The 24,655-nt window shown below is 40.4% G+C and overlaps 1 protein-coding gene across 3 annotated transcripts in view; it reads left to right on the top strand.

The window, feature by feature from the left end:
• Positions 1-24,655, top strand: part of plxna4 (plexin A4) — a 242,618-nt gene that overhangs the window by 178,874 nt on the left and 39,089 nt on the right. For 2 of the 3 annotated variants that reach the window (XM_005927188.3, XM_005927187.2), the window contains exons 10-21: positions 5,784-5,984; positions 6,832-6,928; positions 8,941-9,128; positions 12,225-12,376; positions 14,469-14,586; positions 15,577-15,713; positions 16,502-16,669; positions 16,977-17,070; positions 19,058-19,291; positions 19,728-19,874; positions 20,401-20,635; positions 21,373-21,515. In XM_005927188.3, coding sequence (XP_005927250.1) covers positions 5,784-5,984; positions 6,832-6,928; positions 8,941-9,128; positions 12,225-12,376; positions 14,469-14,586; positions 15,577-15,713; positions 16,502-16,669; positions 16,977-17,070; positions 19,058-19,291; positions 19,728-19,874; positions 20,401-20,635; positions 21,373-21,515 — 1,914 coding nt within the window. Of the gene's footprint in view, positions 1-5,783; positions 5,985-6,168; positions 6,812-6,831; positions 6,929-8,940; positions 9,129-12,224; positions 12,377-14,468; positions 14,587-15,576; positions 15,714-16,501; positions 16,670-16,976; positions 17,071-19,057; positions 19,292-19,727; positions 19,875-20,400; positions 20,636-21,372; positions 21,516-24,655 lie in introns of those variants that run through there. The other variant, XM_042222942.1, reaches the window with a different exon arrangement.

Below are 24,655 nucleotides of genomic sequence, written 5' to 3' on the forward strand. Positions count from 1 at the left end.
CGGATAAAGCGGATGAAGATGGATGGATGGATGTCCTGGATTTTAAGATCCCCACAAATACACAATATGTTCACGTAATTAAATTTTGGAAAAACAACAGCAACATCTCTTTCCAGAAATTGTTTTCCTGTTGTTCTAAATAATCCATTTAACATGCTGTCAGTAGTTTTCACGGGGAACTAGAAAACTGGAAATAATTATTCTGAGCCACTGGAACAGCTTCTTTTGCATTTAGTTAGTGTAATTTGTAAATTATGCGAGCGCCACAAATTAATTTAACCCCTGATTTATTGGATTGCAGTGGGAATCTGAGTAAAATAACTACTGATTTCCTTTCTTCTTTCATGGAACCTGTAATTCGAACCCCACTTGTAGGTACGGCTTTGAAAGAGTGCAAAGTTTTCTGTCATTGTCTGCCATTTATGATTTGTATGTGTTTATATGTATGAATGTATTTGTCTGTGAATCTGCATTTCCTCCCCTGCTATTTGGTGCACCTCAGTCATTGAGCTAGACAAGGAAACAATAAATACACAGACATTAAACCTACCTAACACTGACATAAATCTCAACAGCAACAGCAAGCATCACTGCCAGCAGCATGAGCATCTCTAGCCAGCTAGGGGATATGCATGTGTTTGTCCAAACCAATAAAAGCCCACTTGGCCTCAGGAAGAGCTGGCAGTGATCGTACTGTTATACAAGTGTGTCTGAGTGTGTATGTGTACATACAAATATGAAAAATTAGAGCTAAGTAGCAAAAAACACAGACTACCACCATTATACACACTGCCTCGGTTGTAATTTCACTTCCGCATGGTGCATTTATAATCAGTATTTAAGCGAGATTTATGTATTTCTCCTTTTTCATGTTTATCTCTTCTGTCACAAAATATGATGTTTATTTAAAGGTGGTTAGGGAGGTTTTTTTGACTTCAACATACACGATGAATGATACCTCACAAATCTCTCAAAGAATACAGGGCTTGGTTGTGAGGTTATACAGGGAGTGCAGAATTATTAGGCAAGTTGTATTTTTGAGGAATAATTTTATTATTGAACAACAACCATGTTCTCAATGAACCCAAAAAACTCATTAATATCAAAGCTGAATGTTTTTGGAAGTAGTTTTTAGTTTGTTTTTAGTTTTAGCTATTTTAGGGGGATATCTGTGTGTGCAGGTGACTATTACTGTGCATAATTATTAGGCAACTTAACAAAAAACAAATATATACCCATTTCAATTATTTATTTTTACCAGTGAAACCAATATAACATCTCCACATTCACAAATATACATTTCTGACATTCAAAAACAAAACAAAAACAAATCAGTGACCAATATAGCCACCTTTCTTTGCAAGGACACTCAAAAGCCTGCCATCCATGGATTCTGTCAGTGTTTTGATCTGTTCACCATCAACATTGCGTGCAGCAATGTGGAGTACTTGGACGCGTGTGATGGAGCATTGTCCTGCATGAAAATCATGTTTTTCTTGAAGGATGCAGACTTCTTCCTGTACCACTGCTTGAAGAAGGTGTCTTCCAGAAACTGGCAGTAGGACTGGGAGTTGAGCTTGACTCCATCCTCAACCCGAAAAGGCCCCACAAGCTCATCTTTGATGATACCAGCCCAAACCAGTACTCCACCTCCACCTTGCTGGCGTCTGAGTCGGACTGGAGCTCTCTGCCCTTTACCAATCCAGCCACGGGCCCATCCATCTGGCCCATCAAGACTCACTCTCATTTCATCAGTCCATAAAACCTTAGAAAAACCAGTCTTGAGATATTTCTTGGCCCAGTCTTGACGTTTCAGCTTGTGTGTCTTGTTCAGTGGTGGTCGTCTTTCAGCCTTTCTTACCTTGGCCATGTCTCTGAGTATTGCACACCTTGTGCTTTTGGGCACTCCAGTGATGTTGCAGCTCTGAAATATGGCCAAACTGGTGGCAAGTGGCATCTTGGCAGCTGCACGCTTGACTTTTCTCAGTTCATGGGCAGTTATTTTGCGCCTTGGTTTTTCCACACGCTTGATTGTTCGATGATCACGCTTCAGAAGCTTTGCAATTTTGAGACTGCTGCATCCCTCTGCAAGATATCTCACTATTTTTGACTTTTCTGAGCCTGTCAAGTCCTTCTTTTGACCCATTTTGCCAAAGGAAAGGACGTTGCCTAATAATTATGCACACCTGATATAGGGTGTTGATGTCATTAGACCACACCCCTTCTCACTACAGAGATGCACATCACCTAATATGCTTAATTGGTAGTAGGCTTTTGAGCCTATACAGCTTGGAGTAAGACAACATGCATGAAGAGGATGATGTGGACAAAATACTCATTTGCCTAATAATTCTGCACTCCCTGTATTGTAATGTGGAAAGTCAACTTCGAAAGATTTCAACCTCCACAGAGACTATTTTCTTCTTTTTCCACCATTTCCATTATGTCACTTTAAAAAAAGGAAAAAAATCTACATTTGTTTGAGAGTCACACAACATCCAGTCTGTGCTGTTGGCAAACAGATGTACTATACTTCATCGCATTGAGAAAATGTAATGAAATATAGCAATTAGTCAATTTTTTATGAGTTCTCTGCTATGTTCGGGTCCTATTCTGCTATACTACTATAAATTTCATATTAGGCTGTTGTTAGCTGGTTGCCAGACAGTGTAATGACATCACAGTGTATCATCTGTATCATAATATTCAACTTTTGAGGAAATTAATTTGATTTTGTTTTCACAAAATGAAAATAAAGTGCTTCTTCAAGTGTTATATGTGTATAAATACACTTATATGTCCTATACTCGGTTATTTTGGCTCATTGACTTTAAGGCAATTATGATATCATAATATCTGATATGGATAAGAACCTTTAGTGACCTGGATACCTGTGTGAAAGAGTGGTTGGTCAACTTTTCATCATATAGTGCAGTGCGGTGAGCTTGTATGCATGAGCCTCTAGACCAAGGCTCACAGTACAGGTTTGAATCTGCTGATTATGTAATGATTTTGCAGAAGCAAGTCCTTTTCAACCAACTTTTAATGTAAAGAGACATTTTCTTCTAATCTTTTCATCAATCTGAAAGGATAGATTTTCACCTTTAATGTTTTATCCAGATTTCAACAATGTTTTAATGTCTGGCAAAGACATTAAAGTTTTTCAGTCTTTTCAGCAGCATTGCATATTTTTGATCAAAATGCAATTTAACCATTCTACTAAAGTGGAAAACTAATTCAGTCCATAACATTTTTAGTTGATGACATTCATTTTATACTGTAATGTGATTCTGTTTTTGTACATACAGTAAAATTTCTGTTAACCTTAGTCGACACGCATGTGCAAAAGAAGGGGAATTTTGCTCATCTCAAACACCACGGTGCAATTTAACTGCGCTTGCATGCATGCATCTATTTCCTGTGATGTTTGCGTGTGTGAAATCCTGTCTCCTCGTCATCATATGCGGCTATCAGTGTTCATCTGTGTCTTGAAAATTCAGCATAAGTCCCTGTGTTAAGTCATACTCGGGTGCTTTCCATGCCTTCATTTCCACAAACCAGATCAAATTCATTGTCCCCCATTGTTCAAGTGTATTAACTGGAAGAGACATGATTAAAAATGGATTGCATCTCTCTTTGCTCTCCCACTCACTTTCATTCACCAAATATGACCCTTCGTTCTTAGGAAAATGAGATTTGGAAGAGCAAACACGCATGCACTGCAACTTCCTTCCTCTCCTTCACTGCTGAACTCCCTCACCCTGTGTGTCATTTATCTATAATGACTTTGTGAATAGTGTCACAGAGCGTTCCCCTCTCTCACCACGCAGCTATCCAGTCAGTCAGTCACTTAGCCTAACCCAATCAAGTGGCTTTTAATGAACTTCAAACAAGTGTTATCACCCGGTTCAACGTGCGCTATGCTTCACTCCCCCCAGCTCCATCCGCGTGGGGGCTCACCTTATCTGCTCTCCCTCTTTTTACCCTCTTTCCTTCTCCTTCTTTGACATGCTAAAGCCCGTCCTGTCACATACACTTAACGGTGTTTTTTTTCTCCCCATTGCTGTGTTCTTTTGTTGTTCTTCTCCTTCATTTGACCAATTTTGCCATCTCTTTCTCTCTATTTCAACTACCCTTCAGAGAAAATAGTACTTAGGGAAGCGCTGTTTTTCATTTTCTCTCTTTACCTTGCTTTACCACCCATTTTACCTTTAACTTCTGGTTGTCAGTCACTTTCCTGTTCTCCTGATAATGCTTTTTGTTTCAGTTACTCTCTGTGGTCTTTGCCTTTCCTTTTCTGTCCACCCCTTCCCCTCTCCTCACCTGTTCTCTTTTTCTCCTCTTCATCCTTCAGGCGAGTCATAGGTGCTCTATATTTAACCCGCTAGTCACACCTGAATTGATTGGCTGTTAATTTTAGACCTCCAATTGCTAAGTGACTTTTACCTCTGTCTTGGTCTTCCTCTTTCTCTGTTATTTTTTTTCACCTAACATGGGCACAAGTATCACAGAAAAAAATCACAAATTTGCCACAGCAGACCCTAGATTTTGAAAAGGAAATGCACAAATTCAAACTCAGAGCTCATAGTCTATCAGAATAAGTACCTTTTTTGTTATATCATTAATGCTCCTCTCCTGTGGGTAATGACATTAGAGTACCTATTGACCTTCACTCGTTGAATGTGAGCAGGCCACGGGCCTGTAGGAAACACAGCTGACCTCTACTCAACAGAAAATCGAACAAATAAAAGCACTAAACACTGAAAATATACTGAAGTGTCATTAAATTAAACTAATGTTTGTGAAGTACTGTTAGGTGGTATGCTATCTAGTGAGATAAATGATAAGTGTGAATGTCTCTGTGAATTTGCAGCTCATTGTGTGTTAGTCAGATTTTAGGAAATGCCCTGATGCAAGCAGCAACTTTCCTTACTGCCTAATAAAAAAAATTAAACCGATTTAAATTGTTTTCTTTTTATTCACATCATGAAAAACAGCATAGGTATGAACTTTTTTGCAAAAAACAGTCCTATAAGCAAGACTGGGCTAGCCTTGCAGGAGATCAGTGCTGCATTTGATCCCAATGATGGGAAAGAGTGACACATCTTACTGTGAATATCAAGAGAATCAAAAGGACAAAAAAAAACAAAAAAAACCCGACTTTGACTCCAAAACCTTTACAAAAGTTACATTAAAAAGCATTTTTACAAAAAACTATTTTGGTCTCTGTGGGTAGCTAGCCTATGCATTTGCACTTTTCATCCAGATACGGGAGTTGAGGGATTTTGATTGGCAGGTGTCTCAACACAGCCAGCAATAACTCGTTGGTGTTTGCTAATTGAAGTTGATGGACCTGTGCACTGTGTTTGTGGTCTCGGTTCCTTTTTGAAGAATGTTTAATGGGATAATTTGACAAAAGAGATATCCTTCTCTTTCAGTTTTGCTGACAGATATTTTAGGATTTTACTGGTTATTAATTAGCAGGCGTGTTTCTCTTACTTGTGAATCCATGTTTTTAAAAAGCTTTCATTCATCTTTCATATGGTCTGTGGATTAAATGAAGTGCAAGTCACTTTAAGACAGTGCTTACACTGCAGAAATCAACTGCACTTCTAACAACAGTGAAGTGGAGAATGCATTTGAATCAAAATATACAAAAGGCTTACTTAAGCAAAAGCTCAACAGCGACACTGTTGGATCTCTTTGAGTAATGAGGTTTTATTTGCAATTTGGCATTAGACCCACTGACCACCTTTCTTGTTTCTCTGCTGCTTTGCCTCCAGGGGTGTCCCCAGTTGCTGCCTGCAGAAAGGATACTGGTGCCTGTCAATGTGGTGAAGCCCATCACCCTACGGGCTAAAAACCTTCCTCAGCCACAGTCTGGACAGAGGGGTTACGAGTGTTTGCTCACCATCCAAGGAAACGAGCACCGAGTTCCTGCCCTGCGCTTCAACAGCTCCTCGGTGCAGTGTCAAAACACATCGGTGAGAAGAGTCTGTCTGTGGGTGTCTGTGTGTTTTCAGTGTCGCAGCTTGTGTGACATATTATCCTTGACCACCACCCACCTACACCTATCTTTGTACAGATGGCCCATGTCTGCAAACTTTTTCTATAAAAGTTAGATTACCTATAAAAGATGTTTTTGCAATCTCTCTCCTTCACATACAGCCACATGCACACACTGATTCCAGCTGAGGGATTTTTGGTCTTCCAGCTAGACAGGTGGTAGATGAGATAAGTGCCTAACTTTGTCTCTAGCTGCAATGATTCTCCATTCACTGACTGAATAATGCATTGACAGGAACGAAGGATGAGCATGAAAAAGGCTTTATGCTGGTCTTGATGCTAATTGTCTGTTGATACAATAACATCCCATCTTCCTGTCTATCTTCATCACTCGAAGTGTGTATGTCAGTAAAGATGACTGTGGGATTTGTGCGCATAATCACTGCACATTCCAAATATTGTACTTTGATTGAGCTGTGAAGGAGGGAAACTGTAATTTAGCAGAAAATGATGATTCCTGCACCAACCCTCCATTCTGCTAGTGTTACAGAACCAAATGAAAAATAATCTCTCAATGCTCGCTGGTGTGTATAGTGTGCGTTTGTGAGTTTAAAGCATGTGTGTTTGAGTTTGTGTGTGTATTTTCACTGTGCGCGCGTGTGCACATGTGTACAGCAACTTGTTGAGGATGGATTTTTGCATTTTCAAAAAAGTATTTTGATACCACAGGCTTTTTCAAACTTCGAGAGAAACAGTTAAGACTTTGTATCTCTCATTCGCTTTTCCCATGTCTCTTCCTTCCCTCTCTGGTTGCTATGGTGATAGTATTTCTATGATGGGATGGAGATGAGCAGTCTTCCCGTGGAGCTGACCGTCATCTGGAACGGAGATTTCAGCATCGACAACCCCGCCCACAACAAAGGTAAGCATGCACAGATGCATGAGCATCTGTGTAGGCACAGGCACACACGTGCATACATGCACATCCACACACGGACACACGCACACGCATATCAGCTCTTTCCATATTTCTCATAGTATCATAGAAAAACATATTGAGTTCACAGTCTCTTACAAACTCACTTAAACACACATGTGCATGCACACATAGACACACTCCAAAGCTGCTGCTTCCCCATTGTTGCCCTTGGAGCCCATCTCCATGGCAACAGGCGGGTGGTGTGCTGAGGTGCAGCATCCATTCCCTGATGTTGCCATGTAGTGGTTAACTTTACCACATCCTCTCATACGCTTTCGTTTTGTCTCCCCGTCTGCCTGTCCAGCACATCACTGTTGTCTTTTTGTCTTTTTTCAAACTCTCTAAATTTAGTTTTCTCACTACCGTTCAAACATAATGTCCCCCAATTCTGCTGTTTCTATTATTTTGACACCTCTCTATGAGTTTGGCAATCTTTCAGTCTCTGTCTCCACTGCCTCTCTCCTTTATTTTATTCATTCAGTAAAGCGCACTGACATAAATTTCACTTCAGCCAGGACCACTATAGGCATAAAAGAGAGTATTTCTATCTGTAGTCATTCTTATTTTGTGGTATGGCTCTGTTCTCTGTCCCAGAAATTGGAAGAGCAAATGCAAAAAAAACCTTTGCATCACATACAAAACAAATGAGAAAACATCAATGACAAAAAATGTGGCATTAAGTTAGAAACAGCATGAGAGATGCTTTAAGGCATGTTGCAAAGTGGCTTGCAGATGGTCAGTAACCGTGGGTGGGTTAAAGCAGCTTAAAAATCACCAACTAGATGTTTAAATTGGTATCAGGTGAAGCCATCAGCTGGTGTGAAGCACTGAGCTCAGCTGTTTTACTATGACTGTAACTGAACTTGCTTTTAGGGCCTGTCTGATATAACACTAACTACTAAGCCCTAGTAAAGAAATTACATTTATTATTTCTTTCTCTATATGTAGAGAACAGGGGAGTACATTACATTTCTCTATTATTATTATTATTATTATTATTTCAACCTTTCTTAGTTTTTTTATGTCCAACCTTCCATCCTTTCATGGTATATCAGCACTGGGTTTTTAAGAATTCAGGATTCAGCTGCTGAGCTTGATTCAGTTTGGCCACTGACAGTCCACCACTTTAAGTGATTCATGCTGGGGTAGAAAAACAGCAGCATGCTGGGGGTTATACTACTCTGACAGGAAAACAGCTTATTTTAACCAAAGGCAGTGGAGTCAGGCATAAGAAGCATGTTGTTAAAATGTGTATTATATGCCAAAATGACACTGTGCTGTAAGGCAAAGTTTGTAGAGTGTTTGTGTGTGTTTCTGGTTATGTGCATGAGTGTCTGAGTCAAATGTGCTCTACAAAACATATCCTTAAGCATAACTGCAGAATCAAAGAAGCAACAGAAGTTAGAGAACCTTGAACTAGAGACTCCTCCACTACTCTCTTCCTTCCTTTGTTTGCTTGTGGAGGAAGAGGCCTATAGGGCTTTTTAAAAAATTTAGTTATTTTTTGATGGGCAGATCACATACAAAATTAATGGCAATTAAAAAGAAAATGGTTGCTCTGTTGCCATGGAGATGATATGTTAAATGTGCGGTGGGTGAGGAGTGGCAGGAGGCAGTAGTGTAGGAAACTCAGAGGCAGGGTGGGATGCCTAGGGAGTGTGTAGAGATGATGATGGAGCGATAATGAGACAAAGATGTCAACAAATGTCTATCATAATATTCAGTTTATTTATTATTTTTTTGCATTGTTCAAACAGCTTTATGTAGATGTTGAGTGATATGGGTAAACTATAAAACAGTTTATTTTGTGTTTTGAAGTCTTTTGTTACTTTATTTGATTTTTGCCCAGAATAAATTTTAGCTGCATTTGGAGTCATCATTTGTAAAAAAGCTTGTTCACTTTTCTCCCTTCTTTCTCCCGTCTATCTTTGTCTTATCTCCTCCCGCCTGCGCAGTCCATCTATACAAATGCGACGCCCAACGTGGAAGCTGTGGTCTGTGTCTGAAAGCGGACCCTTTGTTTGGGTGCGTCTGGTGCAAAGGAGAGAACCGCTGCACCCTCAAGCAACACTGCGCCAATGAGAACACGTGGCTAGAGCACAACGGCATCAACAGCAAGTGCACCCACCCACGGATCACCAAGGTGAGACGTATGCATCAGCGTCCACATATGTTCACACAGTTTACACGTTAGCACATATACGGACCAATCAATCCAGCTATTATTGTAAAAACCTTTTGCCTGAAAGGCCATACATACACACCTTAATTATAGTGCGCTCGTGGGAACATAGTCATACTCATCACCTCACTGACGGTGTGGCAGTCGATCATCTCAACATAATGGCAGAGGCTGTGAGTCATTATCAGCTATTCAGTCTGACACCATTTGTGAAGAAGGATATGTTTTACACCTTTTTGTAGTGCAGCAACACATCACAGGAAAAAAAATAAGTTTCAATGATAATGGCATACGAGAACTACAATTACAGCAGTCGTGTAATTTAGCATTTTAGATGTCTTTTCTTCAAACCGTAGGGGGACAGTAGTTATTTTTCGCCAACGTTAACTCGAAATGTCAATGTACAAACACATATACAGATCTAGAGAGACAAATCATCCTCACTCTTGTTAGTTATCAATCAGCTGCACAGATGTTCAGGTGAATCCCTGCTTAACCCAGCGCCATGTGGGGTAAATAGACTTGACCTGTGCAAGACACATAAAAAGGGTGAAAGCAGCAGTGATAAGGGTCAGCAAGATGAAGGATAATAGGACATAAAGGAAAGATGGATGGAAAGCTGCCAGATGAAGGAAGAGGAGGGTGGATTTGGGGGAAGGGGGAGAGGCAGTGATGGATGGCTAGGCTGAGCCAGAAAAGAGTCACATGAGGCTGAATGACTGAAAAGAGTCCCCCCTTTTACCCAGGTCCACTTTTCCAGTGATGGATATAAAGGTCCACTCTGCATCCTTTTCCTGGGAGGAGAGTTGAGGGCAGATGATGACTGACTGTGGATGAAACATAGAACAGATAAAAACGACAACGAGGGGAATCCCTTTTGTTGTCCTGGAGATTGATACGGACAGAGAGTGGGAAGAGGGGTGCGGAAATGGAATCTGACCCTCTATCATCCTGGATGTAGCGGCATTCAAGTAACTGCCTGATCACAAGGAATCTGGCTGCTCGCTCATGAGATGTTAACCTGATGGGTTACGACAGAATTGTCTAATTTCCCCCGAATTGCTTCTAAATAAAGGAGCGAGACAGATAGAGGGAAACAAACATGGGGGAGTCATAAGAAGAAGAATAAAGGGGTTTATTGTAATTACTCGACCCTCACAGATGACCCAGAGTACTGTCATTATTTTTATTCGTTCAAAATCAACTCTTAAGAAGAGTGATGTCACGATGGTAACATTTTGTCCCCCCCCCACCCTCCCACCCTTACACTTATTTAAAGAGTCTGGATCAGTCATTTGCACTCTGTCATTCCACTTCTCTAATGTTTGTCTTCTCCCGGAGCAGTGGATTTATTCTTGGAGATGGGCCTGTATTTCTCCTTACATCCCCGAGGCTGCAGCGGGGACATATTGCAGCCTTCTCACGTCCCCCATAAAAACTGTCAGTGGGTGAGGAGTGAGGACTTTCCCAAGACAACCCAGGCCCTAATGCATTCTAATACGCTTCATTATAATGACATCTCCCATCAACAATGAGAGGGTGAGACTCACATAGAAAGATGAAAAGTGAAAAGGAGAGAGAGAGAGAGGGAGAAGTGATTAAGTGTTTGCCTCTACCCAACCGTCAATTATCTTGTCAAAGTCACAAATCTAATCAACGCCTCATTGCGTCTCTCCTCTTCGCTCTCCCTTCTCTCTCTCTCTCTTGGTTTCTTTTGCTTCTTCCTTCCCAGCTTCCCTCAAAGTCCTTCTCCCGCTCCATATTTGTTAATAAATTGAGAGCCACGAGGCATTGTGTGCAATCTTTTTAATTGCATGTATTGTAGCCCTGTTCCCAGAAGGCTCTGTTTTTTCATTAAGATATCAGCAGGGAACCTTATTAATCAGCGACGCCGAAGCATACGATAACGATATCTCCCATATGACAGTCGCAGGACTTGTGTTGTGCATGACCTGGCTTGAGTTTGCCTGAGTTATTTGACTGGTGAGTTCAGTACTCAAATAGTCAAATTAAATGCTTTTGACGTGCTTGCGGTAGTGACATACGGAAAGTCACGCTATAGGATCCGACCGCTTTAAGCTATGAGATAAAGGCAAACACACTCACACAGCACTCTACCTGTGAACACCGCAGGGGTTCACGCTGCCAACTTTTACACTGCACAGAGAAATGACAGTCACCATTAAAGCTGGGCTCCTGCCTGCAGCATGAAGCCTAGAGGACTTTTATTTGGCAGAGACAGATAGACACAGACTATTCTGTGTCCATCTCTCACATCCATCCATCTGGACGGGCCTGATGATGTGTACTCACACGTACACTGACTGGCCAAAAAGTAATTGTGTGAGTAAAGTGTTGATGGATGTTGGAACCACATCATCAACAATGAGAGATGTTACTGATAAATCAAAGGACATTGTGATTACTGCAAAGGTGTCACCCGATGCCATGATATAAGTTAATCTTATGAAATACTTCACAGTAGATTTCAGTGTACACCAGATAGAGAAATGACAGTTGTTGACCCCGAGTCTTGAGCGCTTATCCCCAAGGACCTTGTGAAAACCAGCCATAAACTAAAGAGTTGACTACCATTTGAAACACCCTTGTGATATTATTTTTTTGTACAACCACAAATTTATAACATGAATATTTTTGTGCCATATTCTGGTCCATTCAGATTTCACATTGTTTCGCATGCCTATTTGTTCATTTGAGATAAGCCTCAAATACAGTTTTCTTTTAAAATAATGACCTCTAAACCTAATTACACAGATTTGGATAAAGAATGGACAGGGTTGTCCAGTTAATGGAAAGCTAATGGAAACATGTGAGAGATTTATTATGTTAATTCATTAAACTATCAATGAATTATGGATTAACTTACTACTTAACAAAACTAACTAAATTATATATATTGTCTCATTGCTGTTATCATGCACATTACCTTGGAGAATTAGCTTTCCACCACTTTCTATTTTTACGTTGTCAGGAAAATAATTGTGTTGCGTAAAAAAAACTAAACTAATTAATGTTCATAATCATCATTTCCAACAGATCACCCCTCTGCGAGGCCCCAGGGAAGGTGGCACACTTGTGACTATCCATGGTGAGAACCTGGGACTGGACTTTAGGGAGATTCAGGGTAATGTGAAGGTGGCTGAAGTGGATTGCACTCCAATACGTGAGGGCTACATCCCTGCTGAACAGTAAGTCACATGTTGATCACAGTAAATGGTAAAAAAAAATGGTAAATGGCCTGCATTTGTATAGCCCTTTTCTAGTCCTTAAGGACCCCAAAGGACCCCAAAGAGCTTTCACATAATGAGTAATTAAAAAAGGTGACATGACTAAGCATTAAATAACATATCATGAAATGGTCATTATCAGCTTAAAAACATTCATTCAGAGCTGCAATGCCAAACCTTTGACCTTGTGGTAATGAGTGTAATCACACAAACACTAATGCCGGTTGCTTACGATGAGGAAAAACCCCTCTAATGGTGTCCATGTTTGTCCTCACCATTGCTAGCTTCCCTGTTTTAGGCTGTAATCCTTCTCTGAATGAATGAAATAGATCAAAAATGTATCCAATGTTCTTGAGGTTCTAATACAAAAGGTTCCCCCTAATTTCCATAGACTATTCCATTGAGTGCGATCGTTTGTCTCAGTTCTGGCACACCAATCAATAGAGGTTGAAGTAACACAGAGATAGGTTAGAGCTCTTCACACTATGAAAACTGTATCCACTGGAGGGACCCCACAATACTCAAGATAGGTCTGAAAAGTTCAATTTAATTCAATTTCAATTAAACTGACACTCAGTTTATGAAAATGTCACGCAATGCTTTAGCTACTGTTGTTAGCTAAGGCATTTGTAGCCTACAACCAAGCTTCTTTCAGCTGCTCCCTTATTTACAAGGGGATGGCACCGTGGCTGGATGCACATATTTGATTTGGCACAGATATTTATACCAGATGCCCTTCCTGGCACAATCCTCCGAGGGATTTGTGTCTATTCCCAGGCTCGAATGGGAAACCCTTTATTTATTAGGTGAGTGCGTAAACCTCGACATTATGGAATAGTCTAAAACCAGCCTTTGTACATTTGACTCTTATCAGTGACAAAATGCGTGCTGGACATACTGGCATAAAAGATATGAGGATGATACGTTTTTTCCAGCAGATTGAATTAAGAACTTGCAGAACAAAGTTAGAACTTAGTGGAGAGGCATTAATTCATTTTCCTGAGTGGGATTTAATTGCACTGTCTTTACCACTACTACAGGAATGTCGCTAGAGACATTGTATTTAAAACTCTGTCATGTTGCAGAATACAGAGGGACTGATGTGGCACAGATGTTCTCAGTCAGCACTGTGTGAACTCCCTTGGCAAAGGCTTGAATGTAACGAATGTTAATTCAAATGGAAAAATCCTGCTCTGCATTTTCAAGCCCAACCTACAGCAGCAGTCTGTTGATACTACGTACTAAATATTGAAGCATATTATATAGATTCTGTGTGAGCACAGTCACAGACCTTTGCTCCTTTGACCACAACTGAACACTTCATGTCCTGAAGGGCAAAACACTTCCCTAAGCACACAAACAGCATTGAGTTCAATTTGTTAGCAACTTGACATATCCTTAACAATTCAATGTAGCGTGGTCTTGGTGGTTGCATAAGAGATATGATCTCAAAGTTGGCATAATCTTCTGACTAGCAGAATGTATATAAATGTAAACTAATTTAAAGTCAGAGCAGTGCACTTATACAGTAGAAGCAATGCTGTGGGTGACAGAGCACAGTTCCTCCCTCAGTAGCACACACAACTCCAATAATCTTTTTTTTTTTTTTTTAAATTCAGGAGGTTACATTTAGTTGACATATGAGTTTAATCCAGCGCTTTGGCTCCTTTCAGGTGCGGTCTGTAAAATTATTAAAACTAGTTTAAAGTTGGCTTATCAACAGACCCCGTGCTTCTTCTGCTGAGAAAGAAAGTTGTGTGCCAGCACTTTCTAAGCAAATGCTGACCCAGCAGAAGAGGTAGCTGCATTTGAGGTCATATGTAAAAGGATGGAGACTTTTTGCTTTCTCTCCTACAAGTTGGCAGTGCGGGGGAGGTGAAGCTGTTGGCAAATAATGCATTATTTTATCAAGCTTTAAGACAGGTCTAGCTATAAATCTATTAAATAACCTGCTTTGCATTTCCCAGCGACGCCAACTGGTATAGTACAAGTAACTGCGCATTTACACATGCTTTGTTACATATTCTACAATTGTGCCAATGTTTGTTTCCAGGATTGTGTGCGAGATGGGTAGAGCTGAGATGAGCCAGTATACTGGGAACGTGCAGGTCTGTGTCGGGCAGTGCACATCTGAATTTATGGCAAAATCCTCCAAGTACTACTACTTTGTGGTGAGTGTTAACTTCTGTTGTTTTTGTGTAATTGTATGTGGAGTTTTGCAGACTTTAAAAAACTAGCAATTTGATGGTTAAAAATTGAAACGTGTGCTTCTATTAGCAGAAGGGCAACTATACTGCATGTGTCACCCTCGGCATGTTAGCACCTTGCTTGTAGCTGATCAGTCTTCTCACCTACTGTGTTAAGTAGGTGAGAACATGTATGTACATGTTGCTTTTTTGGCTGTGTTCCAACATGGTGTGGTTCTCACTGAGAGTCTGCTTCTCAGCTTTTCTGTCATGCATGTATCAGTCGTGAGACATGACTGACAGTTACTAATGAGAAGAAAATGAAGAAAAAACATGAACGTTGATAAAAAAAAAACGAAGTGAATAACAAATAAAAATTGAACATTAACACATGAAAACACACATTACACCTTTTTTAACATTCACTCTGCGTATAATTATTCTCACACTTTCGCTTTCTGAAATAAATTAGCAGTTGTTAATGTTATGTACGTATTTTATGCTGTGTTATCATTTTTACTGCTATCCATTAATGGGTGCTGGCTGGGTTTATTTCTCAATCGGCTCCCTGCACAGGATTATAGGATGTTAGGTCTAGATGTCGCACTACACAGCAGGCTAAGGATGAGATTATAAGAACACGAAATGGACTGGAGGAGGATTTACTTTATGCCCCACTTCCCCTGAACTGCATCTGCTGCTACTGTTACTTTAATTTACAAAGGTTTTTCATCAGAGAACACGTTAAGTGGAATCAGTGGGTGCAGGTTAAAGTACAGCACTGTGGAAAAGTCTTGAACTATCCCTACTTTCTTTCTTTCTTTGAGCGAGACTTTCTTGTATGTATTTTTTTACCTGGCCATTTTCAGGGGAATGTATTTCTTTGTTTGTCAGACTGCTTATGAATCAGCTATAAGTAACTTTCTTACCAACAGGCTGTTACAATAACATTAATTTTTTTATTGTTTTTACCAGATTCCAAGGATTATCAGTCTTACGCCAAGCCGTGGGCCAGTCTCTGGGGGAACTGTCGTCAACATTACTGGCAGCCACTTTGATGCTGGGAGCAATGTGTCAGTCATGTTCAAGGACCAGCCGTGCACTTATCAGAGGTTAGTTGGAACAAGCCAGCGCTGACCCCGTCAGTCACACTTTAACAGTCAATTAAACGGTCGGGTAAAGCTACTCTTTCACACTACAGGTACAAAACCTTTCTGACATCACAACAATATCTTACTTTTACACATAAAATGAAATATCACAATGCCCAAGGAGGAACTTTCCTACATTATGATTAATCAAGGGTTTGAGTACACCCATTGCTGAAAAAGAAAGTTTTGCAGCTGGACCCCGCACAAATGTTAAATTCAATTAAAACAACTGCATAAAGACAAATGAAAATGAATGCTAAGTACTTCAAATTGCCTTTGTGCTCAACCCTGTCACAGTAGCAGGCTGAAGGTCTACGTTTAACCATCTACACAGCTGCAGAAATATATTAAATACCTTGAGAGCAGAAATAGCGCTGACTAGAGGTTTTCCAATTTTGAGATTCAAATTTCTACTCAGTGATGATAAATATTGCACCATAAATGATTGGGCAAATACAGCATCGTTGCAATGTACCATTTGGCATTGATAAATGCTCAGTTCTCAGTTCAGTCAATACATTATGGATCAATGTCTATTTAACCAACCGTTCAAATGTCTTAACTATTACATCGTTTTTAGTGTTGGAATAATTTAGTAGTCTGCTTAAAAAAGGATATTGACTAGAGAGATGGCTTTTGGGTTTCTTTACATTTAAATACCACTGTACTGATTCCTCCTTTTGTCTGTTGAACTGTACCACTAACATATCAGTACATGTAACTAATGTTTCATCCTGTCATTGTTTTAGGAGGGGTGGCCTATGGCTTACTTGCCGAACCCATGCTTCCCTACATGGCATTGGAAATGTGTCTGTGTCTGTGAGCATAGATAGGGCCCACCTTCAAAAAGACCTCCAGTTTGAATATGTGGAAGATCCCACCATCACCAAGATAGAGCCTGAGTGGAGCATCTTCAGGTATACATTTTTGTCTGTTTACTTTGACTCGTTACTCACTGCAGAGAGATATCAACAGAATATTATGCGTCCTGTGGATGGAAATATCTCAGCAGCACAGGTTATTGTCAGATCCTTGTCAGGAGGAAATGAAAAGGTTTAATCGTCTACTGCAACATAATACAAAATTTACAGCGTACAAATTTTGCATTGGGTGCGTAAACTAAGCAATGAATAAATAATTCAAATCACCATTTGTCAAAGCAATCTGAGCTGTCTTTTTTTTTTTTAAACCGTCTTTTCTTTTTCCCCTCTTTTTCTCTTTCAGTGGATACACTCCGATCACGGTGACAGGAACTAATCTGGACATCATTCAGACACCACTCATCAGAGCCAAATACAATGGTCATGAGACACTCAATGTAAGTGAATGTAGATGCAGCGTGGGTGATCAAACAATCACCTCGTGGTTAATTGTGTTATTAAAAACACAATTAACCAAGATAGAGCCTGAGTGGAGCATCTTCAGGTATACATTTTTGTATTGCAATGCATTCCATTGTTCACAGTTAGGTCCATAATTTTGCAACTTGTTGCTATGTCTTTGATCTCTTGAAATCTGCTTAATTTGTCATGGAATAATGAAATGACAGCCCACACCACTTTGTCCACTTCCTTTGTAGTCTAAAAATAGGTGCACATGTAATTCCTAAAGAGTTAGTGGTAAAGTGTTGTTACAGCCCTTGATTCAAATGTGAAAGTCTGTACTTTAGTCAATTCTGGATTGTTTGATTTAAATATCCACTGTGTTGGTACACAGAGGCAAAACCACAAAAAAAATCAATACTTGTTGACCTATTTCCATGCAATTTTATTTTACTTTTACTAATGTGGCCCAGGAACAAAAGAAAGTGGCTAATTTAAATGAACACGGCGAGCTATATAGTCAGCCATAAAGTTTCATTTAGTCCAGAGCATTACTAAATTCTTTATTTGTAGGGCTGGGAAGAAAATTCAGTGGCACTGCAGTGCAAAATCAACAGGTTGCAACTGAATAGGGAATAATGTAATTCATCACCACTGTGTAACAAATAGGAACTTTTGATATTGAATTAGAAACCACAGTGATCAGCCTCTTTACCCAGGCGAGGATAGGTAATGCCATGCTTGGGGCTCTGCGATCTCTTTGAAATAAAAGGAAGTAACAAAAGGTGGTAATGCTATCTTTCTTGGTCCATTTAAGCATAGCCCGACACCACGTTTAACATCTGTGCTCAGATGTGCCTCTTTTAGGCATTGTATCTCAAGTGTCTCAGCGTGTCACGATATAGTCTCAATCTGACACAGCTCAGATCTAAATGAAAAGGAGTTAAAAATGGACATCCAAAGCATTTGTCCGCAAAAAGAGTTTTTGTTACTTTTTCTTTCTTTCTTTCTTTTCCTCTATTACCTTCTTGTACCAGTGCATGATCCTTGTCAAAGATGTCCTTGCAGGATTTGTCAATTTGATATTCAAGGAGCCAATTAGGGTGACAGGCAATAGTTTGAATGACTGCATGGCAGAGGTTAGTGTGAAAATGTGAAATGTCTGAGAATGAAACAGAAACGTCTGCGGAGGCGACCTGTGCCCTGACAGACGGAGAGGAATGAAAACGTTAAGGGGATGTTGAAAGGTGTGCGTCGTTTGACAATTGCGCGTCAGTCTGTCTTTGTTTTTAAAACTGGTTTTGACACCAAATGAGCAATTTAAATAACATCACATGTCAAATGAGAAACCTCAGCAAAGACGAGAATGAGGGGAAAAAACAGGAGTGGGACACAAAAAGATGTGAGGCGCTGTAATTGAGCAAAAAAGCGGGATCGAGAAAGATGACTGAGGGAATAAGAATTTGTCAAAGAGAGAAGAAAAGATCACAGAGAGGAATAACAGGATGGAATAAAGAAGTGATGAGAGGCTGGGGAGGGTTCTTTGTGGAGGGTAAAGAAGGGATGGTAAGACTTAGTTATCACTCCTGAATCTTCACACATCAAAGCGTGATTGCGGTGAGACTGCACAAGCTTTCTAACTGCACCTCATTTAGTGGCTTCCTTTGAGGAAAATACAACAGGTTCTTCTTTGCACTTGGAAATGGAGGAGCTTCCAGTTTCTATTGTGTCTCCAGTGGGTTTAGTGAAATGCACAAGTGTGACATAAAAGGCTGACACTAATGACTTTTGACTGTATGGGTTGGCACATTAGCACTGCCAATAAAGTGAGTGAGCTAACTGGGAACACAGTCAGGTAGTTTGGGTATGATGCATGCTGAGATCCAACCACGAGAAATTTGTTAATAAATAATCTATATTTTTGTATAAATGCAGTAATTTGCAGGCGATAAATTCACTTATGTGCTTTTCTTTGTGAATTAGTTCTGCGACATACTAGGTCCTACAACTATGGTGTGCCAGGCTCCAGAGCTGCCCATCAGCCTAGCCAGACACCAAGAAGTACCTGAAAGACCTGAAGAGTTCGGCTTTAAATTGGATGACTTGCAGATCACACTCAATAACACCAACTTCATCTACTTCCCCAATCCGGAATTTGAACCGATTAGTCCATCCGGAGTCCTGGAGCTTAAACCTGGGTCGCCCATTATACTGAAAGTAGGAAGATATCACTCACCTGCATATACACTCAGATTTTCATTGTTATAATATTTTATTATCTTTTATTGCCTTTTGTCTGAATGTAAAGACTTTAAATTAAGATATTTTGCCAGTAATGATTGTGTATATCTTAAAATTCATATAGTACACAGCTTAGAAATGATATCTGTATCTTGGGTTTGTCTGTGAAAACTAACCCGAGATCAGTACCATGTCTCAGGTTAAATATTATAGGTATAGAAAGCTCAGCTTAAACTGATCATTTGCATACCCAAGTAAAATAAATTGTAGAGCATTGCACATAACATATCTTTGCCCAGCTTTGCAGTACAAATATATAGATAAACATAAACATATATCATTTGACTCTTGTTTCTCTAACCCTTCCACTTTGATGCTGACAGCAATAACATCAATCATTATTCTTTTGAAGGGGCGGAATTTCCTTCCAGCGACCAATAGCGGAAATGGAAAGCTGAACTACACAGTTCTGATTGGAGAGAAGCCCTGCATTTTAACAGTGTCAGAGAACCAGCTCCTCTGCGAGTCCCCTAACCTGATTGGTCGACATAAGATCCTGGTGAGTGACACAGCACATGTCGCAACGTCAAGACAGAGCAAGACAGACAAACGACGGAGAGGCAGGCAGTGTTGGAGAAGGCTGACAGACCTAAAAATCGATTGAGAGTTTGACAGACAGACCAACAGACATTCCTTGCGTTGCTTTCTATCCTTCCACTTGTCCACTCCCATTCAGATTATGGCTCTAATCCAATCAGCTGTGCGGTTAGTGCCCACAAGCAGACAAAACACAAACAAATAAGCCTTCAATAAGAAGCATTAGAGCCCCAGAAAACTCAATGAAGATTCCATTTGTGGTTTTAAGAGAGACCACTTTGAACAAGGCATTTCCTGATCTTACCACCTGAACCCAGCATCATAGAAAAAAAATGGACACAACACTGTGAAAGAATTAGTTGATGCCCAAACAAACAGAAGTGTGTACACAAATCAATATGTCTGTCTGTGTGTCTGAGCTTGGACGTTGACTTAACCACATCAATGTAATAGCTATAATCTCCCTTTTTGTCTGTTACTGTCATAAGGCACGTGTGGGCGGCATCGAGAATTCACCAGGTTCGGTCCACATCACGTCCGACAGCCCCCTCAGCAGCACTGCAATCATTGGCATTGCTGCAGCCGGTGCCCTGCTCATCCTTGTCATCGTGGCAGTGCTCATTGCCTATAAACGCAAGTCTCGTGAGAGTGACCTCACCTTGAAAAGGCTGCAGATGCAGATGGACAACCTGGAGTCACGTGTGGCTCTAGAGTGCAAAGAGGGTAAGAGGTTCATGCTAGTGCAGATCAGTATATTCATTTTACACATTTGTTTCCAAGAACATCTAAGGAATTTTGGTTCATTAAATCTATTTACACAGTTTAATTAAATCTTTGTTAGCAATACTAGAAATTTCCGATTTAATCAATAGGTTATGAGAAAGCATTATATAGGAACAAGTCCATTTACCACATCATCATTGTGACGAGAACTTGTTTATGATTGGGTAGGTTGTAAAGTCTTTTTTTCTTCTTTTAAATGGTACTTAGTTTTCTATGGTACCTCCAATATCTATCCACTTTAACTTTTGGATTGCTGTCTTTGTGCTAGAGGAATTTAAAAACAAAATAGGAAAGAGGTACCTTTCATCAGGTAATAATGAGGACAGAAATAAAACAAAATCAAAAAGTAAAAATGTAGTGAGCCACAAGGAATGCCCTTCAAAATTATAAATATTATATTATATTTTATAAATTAATTAATTATACAGGAAGCAACTGAGAAACAAAAGGTAAGCTCATGCAGATAAACAGGAAGATAAAGAGAGATAAACTGAAGGCAGGGTAGAGGCAAAACATCTAAGAAATAACATGTTTTGCTGACAGACCATGTTAGATACTATTTTAGATATTATTTTATATGGTAAAATCTATATAATAATAGGTTATAGCCTAGCTAAGAGTTATGTAAGACTTATATGTATATATACTAATAAACAATTTTCTGTTTGGTTTATTAGCATTTGCAGAGCTGCAGACAGACATCCATGAATTGACCAGTGATCTAGATGGTGCAGGTATCCCCTTCTTGGACTACAGGACCTATACCATGAGAGTCCTCTTCCCAGGCATTGAGGAGCATCCTGTCCTGAGAGATCTGGAGGTATGATTCACCAATTTTTATTACAAAGGAAAATGCAACTATTTATTCTTTCTTTCTTTCTTTCTTTCTTTCTTTCTTTCTTTCTTTCTTTCTTTCTTTCTTTCTTTCTTTTTAAATAAAATAAATAGGCACTTTTAGTCTATGAAAACATTGCTACTCTTTCAAATTGACTTTCTATTAGGATTCTCTGTTTGTCATAAATTGTTGACACACAGACTCTATATAAGGCCCCGAGTCATCCAGGCCGGTTGGTGACCACCAAGTACTTGTCGCTAAAGACAAATTAATACTCCTCAACCAGTTGTGAATTGTTCCTGGCAGTCGCTGTGAAGTTGTTTACTAAGCACCAGTCATTCAGACCTAAAGACCAATCACACACTAGGTAAAAAAGGTGTTCCCTTTTACTTGTTAGCGAGTTGTCGTAGGAGGTTGAGTGTTGTTCCAAAAACAAGATTGAGATTGCTTTGGTCACTAGCAGATTGCCATGGTCTCCCATAGTTTGTTTGGAACTTATCTGCAAACCCTTGCAAAGTACTCACTAAGCAGCAGTGACTCTGTGAGAAGTGCAACACAAATCAGAAATGGAGGCCGTAAAGTGAAGTTTTCCACTAGCATGCCCAGGTCAAATATTTAGAGCACTTCAATTAAATAGAAAGCTGTGGTTTTCAATACATTCGTGAAAGAAGACAGCTGTAAATATACACTCAACAAAAATATAAACGCAACACCTTTGTTACTGCTCCCATTCCCCATGGGATGGACGTAGAGACCTAGAATTCATTCCAGATACACAATATAACCATCCCTCCCAAACAGTGGTCACAAATCAGTCCAAATGTGTGGTAGTGGGCACATCTGCTATATTGAGATAATCCATCCCACCTCGCAGGTGTGCCACATCAGGATGCTGATCTGACATCATGAGTAGTGCACAGGTGTACCTCAGACTGCCCACAACAAAAGGCCACCCTGGAATGTGCAGTTTTTTGCGCTATTGGGGGTCTGGGGACCCAGAACCGGTCAGTATCTGGTGTGACCACCATTTGCCTCATGCAGTGCAACACATCGTCGCATGGAGTCTATCAGATTGTCAATTGTGGCCTGTGGAATGTTGGTCCACTCCACTTCAATGGCTGTGCGAGGTTGTTGGATATTCGTGGGAACTGGTACACGCTGTCGTATACGCCGGTCAAGCACATCCCGAACATGCTCAATGGGTGACATGTCCGGTGAGTATGCTGGCCATGCAAGAACTGGGACATTCTCAGCTGCCATCTGCCCTGAACAATGTGAACCATGATTCATCCGTGAAGCGCACACCTCTCCAACGTGCCAGACGCCATCGAATGTGAGCATTTGCCCACACAAGTCTGTTACGGCGACGAGCTGGAGTCAGGTCAAGACCCCGATGAGGACGACGGGCATGCAGTTGAGCGTCCCTGAGACGGTTTCTGACAGTTTGTGCAGAAATTGTTTGGTTGTGCAAACCAATTGTTCCAGCAGCTGTCTGGGTGGCTGGTCTCAGACGATCTTGGAGGTGAACCTGCTGGATGTGGAGGTCCTGGGCTGGTGTGGTTACACGAGGTCTGCGGTTGTGAGGCCGGTTGGATGTGCTGCCATATTCTCTGAAACGCCTGTGGAGACGGCTTATGGTTGAGAAATGAACATTCAATGCACGGGCGACAGATCTGGTTGACATTCCTGCTGTCAGCATGCCAATTGCACGCTCCCTCATTGCTTGTGGCATCTGTGGCATTTTGCTGTGAGACAAAACTGCACATTCCAGGGTGGCCTTTTGTTGTGGGCAGTCTGAGGTACACCTGTGCACTACTCATGATGTCAGATCAGCATCCTGATGTGGCACACCTGTGAGGTGGGATGGATTATCTCAATATAGCAGATGTGCCCACTACCACACATTTGGACTGATTTGTGACCACTGTTTGGGAGGGATGGTTATATTGTGTATCTGGAATGAATTTTAGGTCTCTACGTCCATCCCATGGGGAATGGGAGCAGTAACAAAGGTGTTGCGTTTATATTTTTGTTGAGTGTAAGAACTTGTACCTATATTCTCATCAATCAAGTGTGTAACTGTACGTGTCTAACTGTTTATCCGTCAAATAACTGATGCAAAACAATTAGCCTTATTTGAAATTAGAGCAAAATGAGCAAGCAAATTAACAATGTGGTAGGGCACAGTGGGTGAAATAGACGCCGATGTTGTTTGTGTCGCTGTCTGGTAAACAAAACCCCTTTGACGGCCGACAACAACACGCTTTTTCAAAAACAAACAAGGCAGCCCTCAATTCAGGAGTGTGGTCTCATTAATAATTCTTAATGATACGAGAAGCTGTGCCGTTTTCTCTCCCCACCTTAAAGCAAATTAAAAGTCAATCACAGGCAGAAAAGCAAAAGAAAAAAAATCAAGTCATTTATCCTTAGTTGGTGACATTGATAGACAGCCGTAATTGACTAGGTCGTCTTGTTCCATTAAGAGAATGTTGGACCCCTATTTCACTGCCCTCAGGGTTAGCCTCTGTATCCTTGATGAGAATTTCCCAGTAATAAGCAATATTAATTATATTTTAATTGGCATAAATATTGAACTGTATAAGGAACATAATGTGGAAAAGGAGCCTAATGAAAAAAGCAGCAAGCTCGTCTCGGGCTGCTGATGACTACTTAATTGTTATTGATGTATCAGATATCTCAGTATCAAGTTTTTGACTGTCTACTGTGGACAGAAGTAGCACAGGTGCTGGAAAGCTGGTCTAGGTTTACTTAAGCAGTTTTGTCAGTATTAAAATATTTGAAGACATGCCAGGTGCTCCTTTAATGCTAGAAATGTAAGTAGAAAAATTAGTCAATCGAAAGCCAGCACATACAGGTATAGCACACGCAGTGTTCCTTGCATGTCATGCAGTATGCAGCCTGTACACAAAGAAAACGATCTCACGCTCAACACATGCATACACCGACACACTACACATCTTGGCAAGCAGTGTGAAATTAGGCTTGCAATATAACAATAATTCCCAGCAGATTACAGCTACTTCCATGAAAGGTGGAAAGACAGAACATATGCTGGTTGACAGCTGCATTGGGTGCAAAGAGATGCCGTCTTACCGCGAGTGCTC

This window comes from Haplochromis burtoni, unplaced genomic scaffold (genome assembly GCF_018398535.1).
Source record: "Haplochromis burtoni strain Fernald_Lab_line unplaced genomic scaffold, NCSU_Asbu1 Contig_98, whole genome shotgun sequence".
NCBI classification, from domain to species: Eukaryota; Metazoa; Chordata; class Actinopteri; order Cichliformes; family Cichlidae; genus Haplochromis; species Haplochromis burtoni.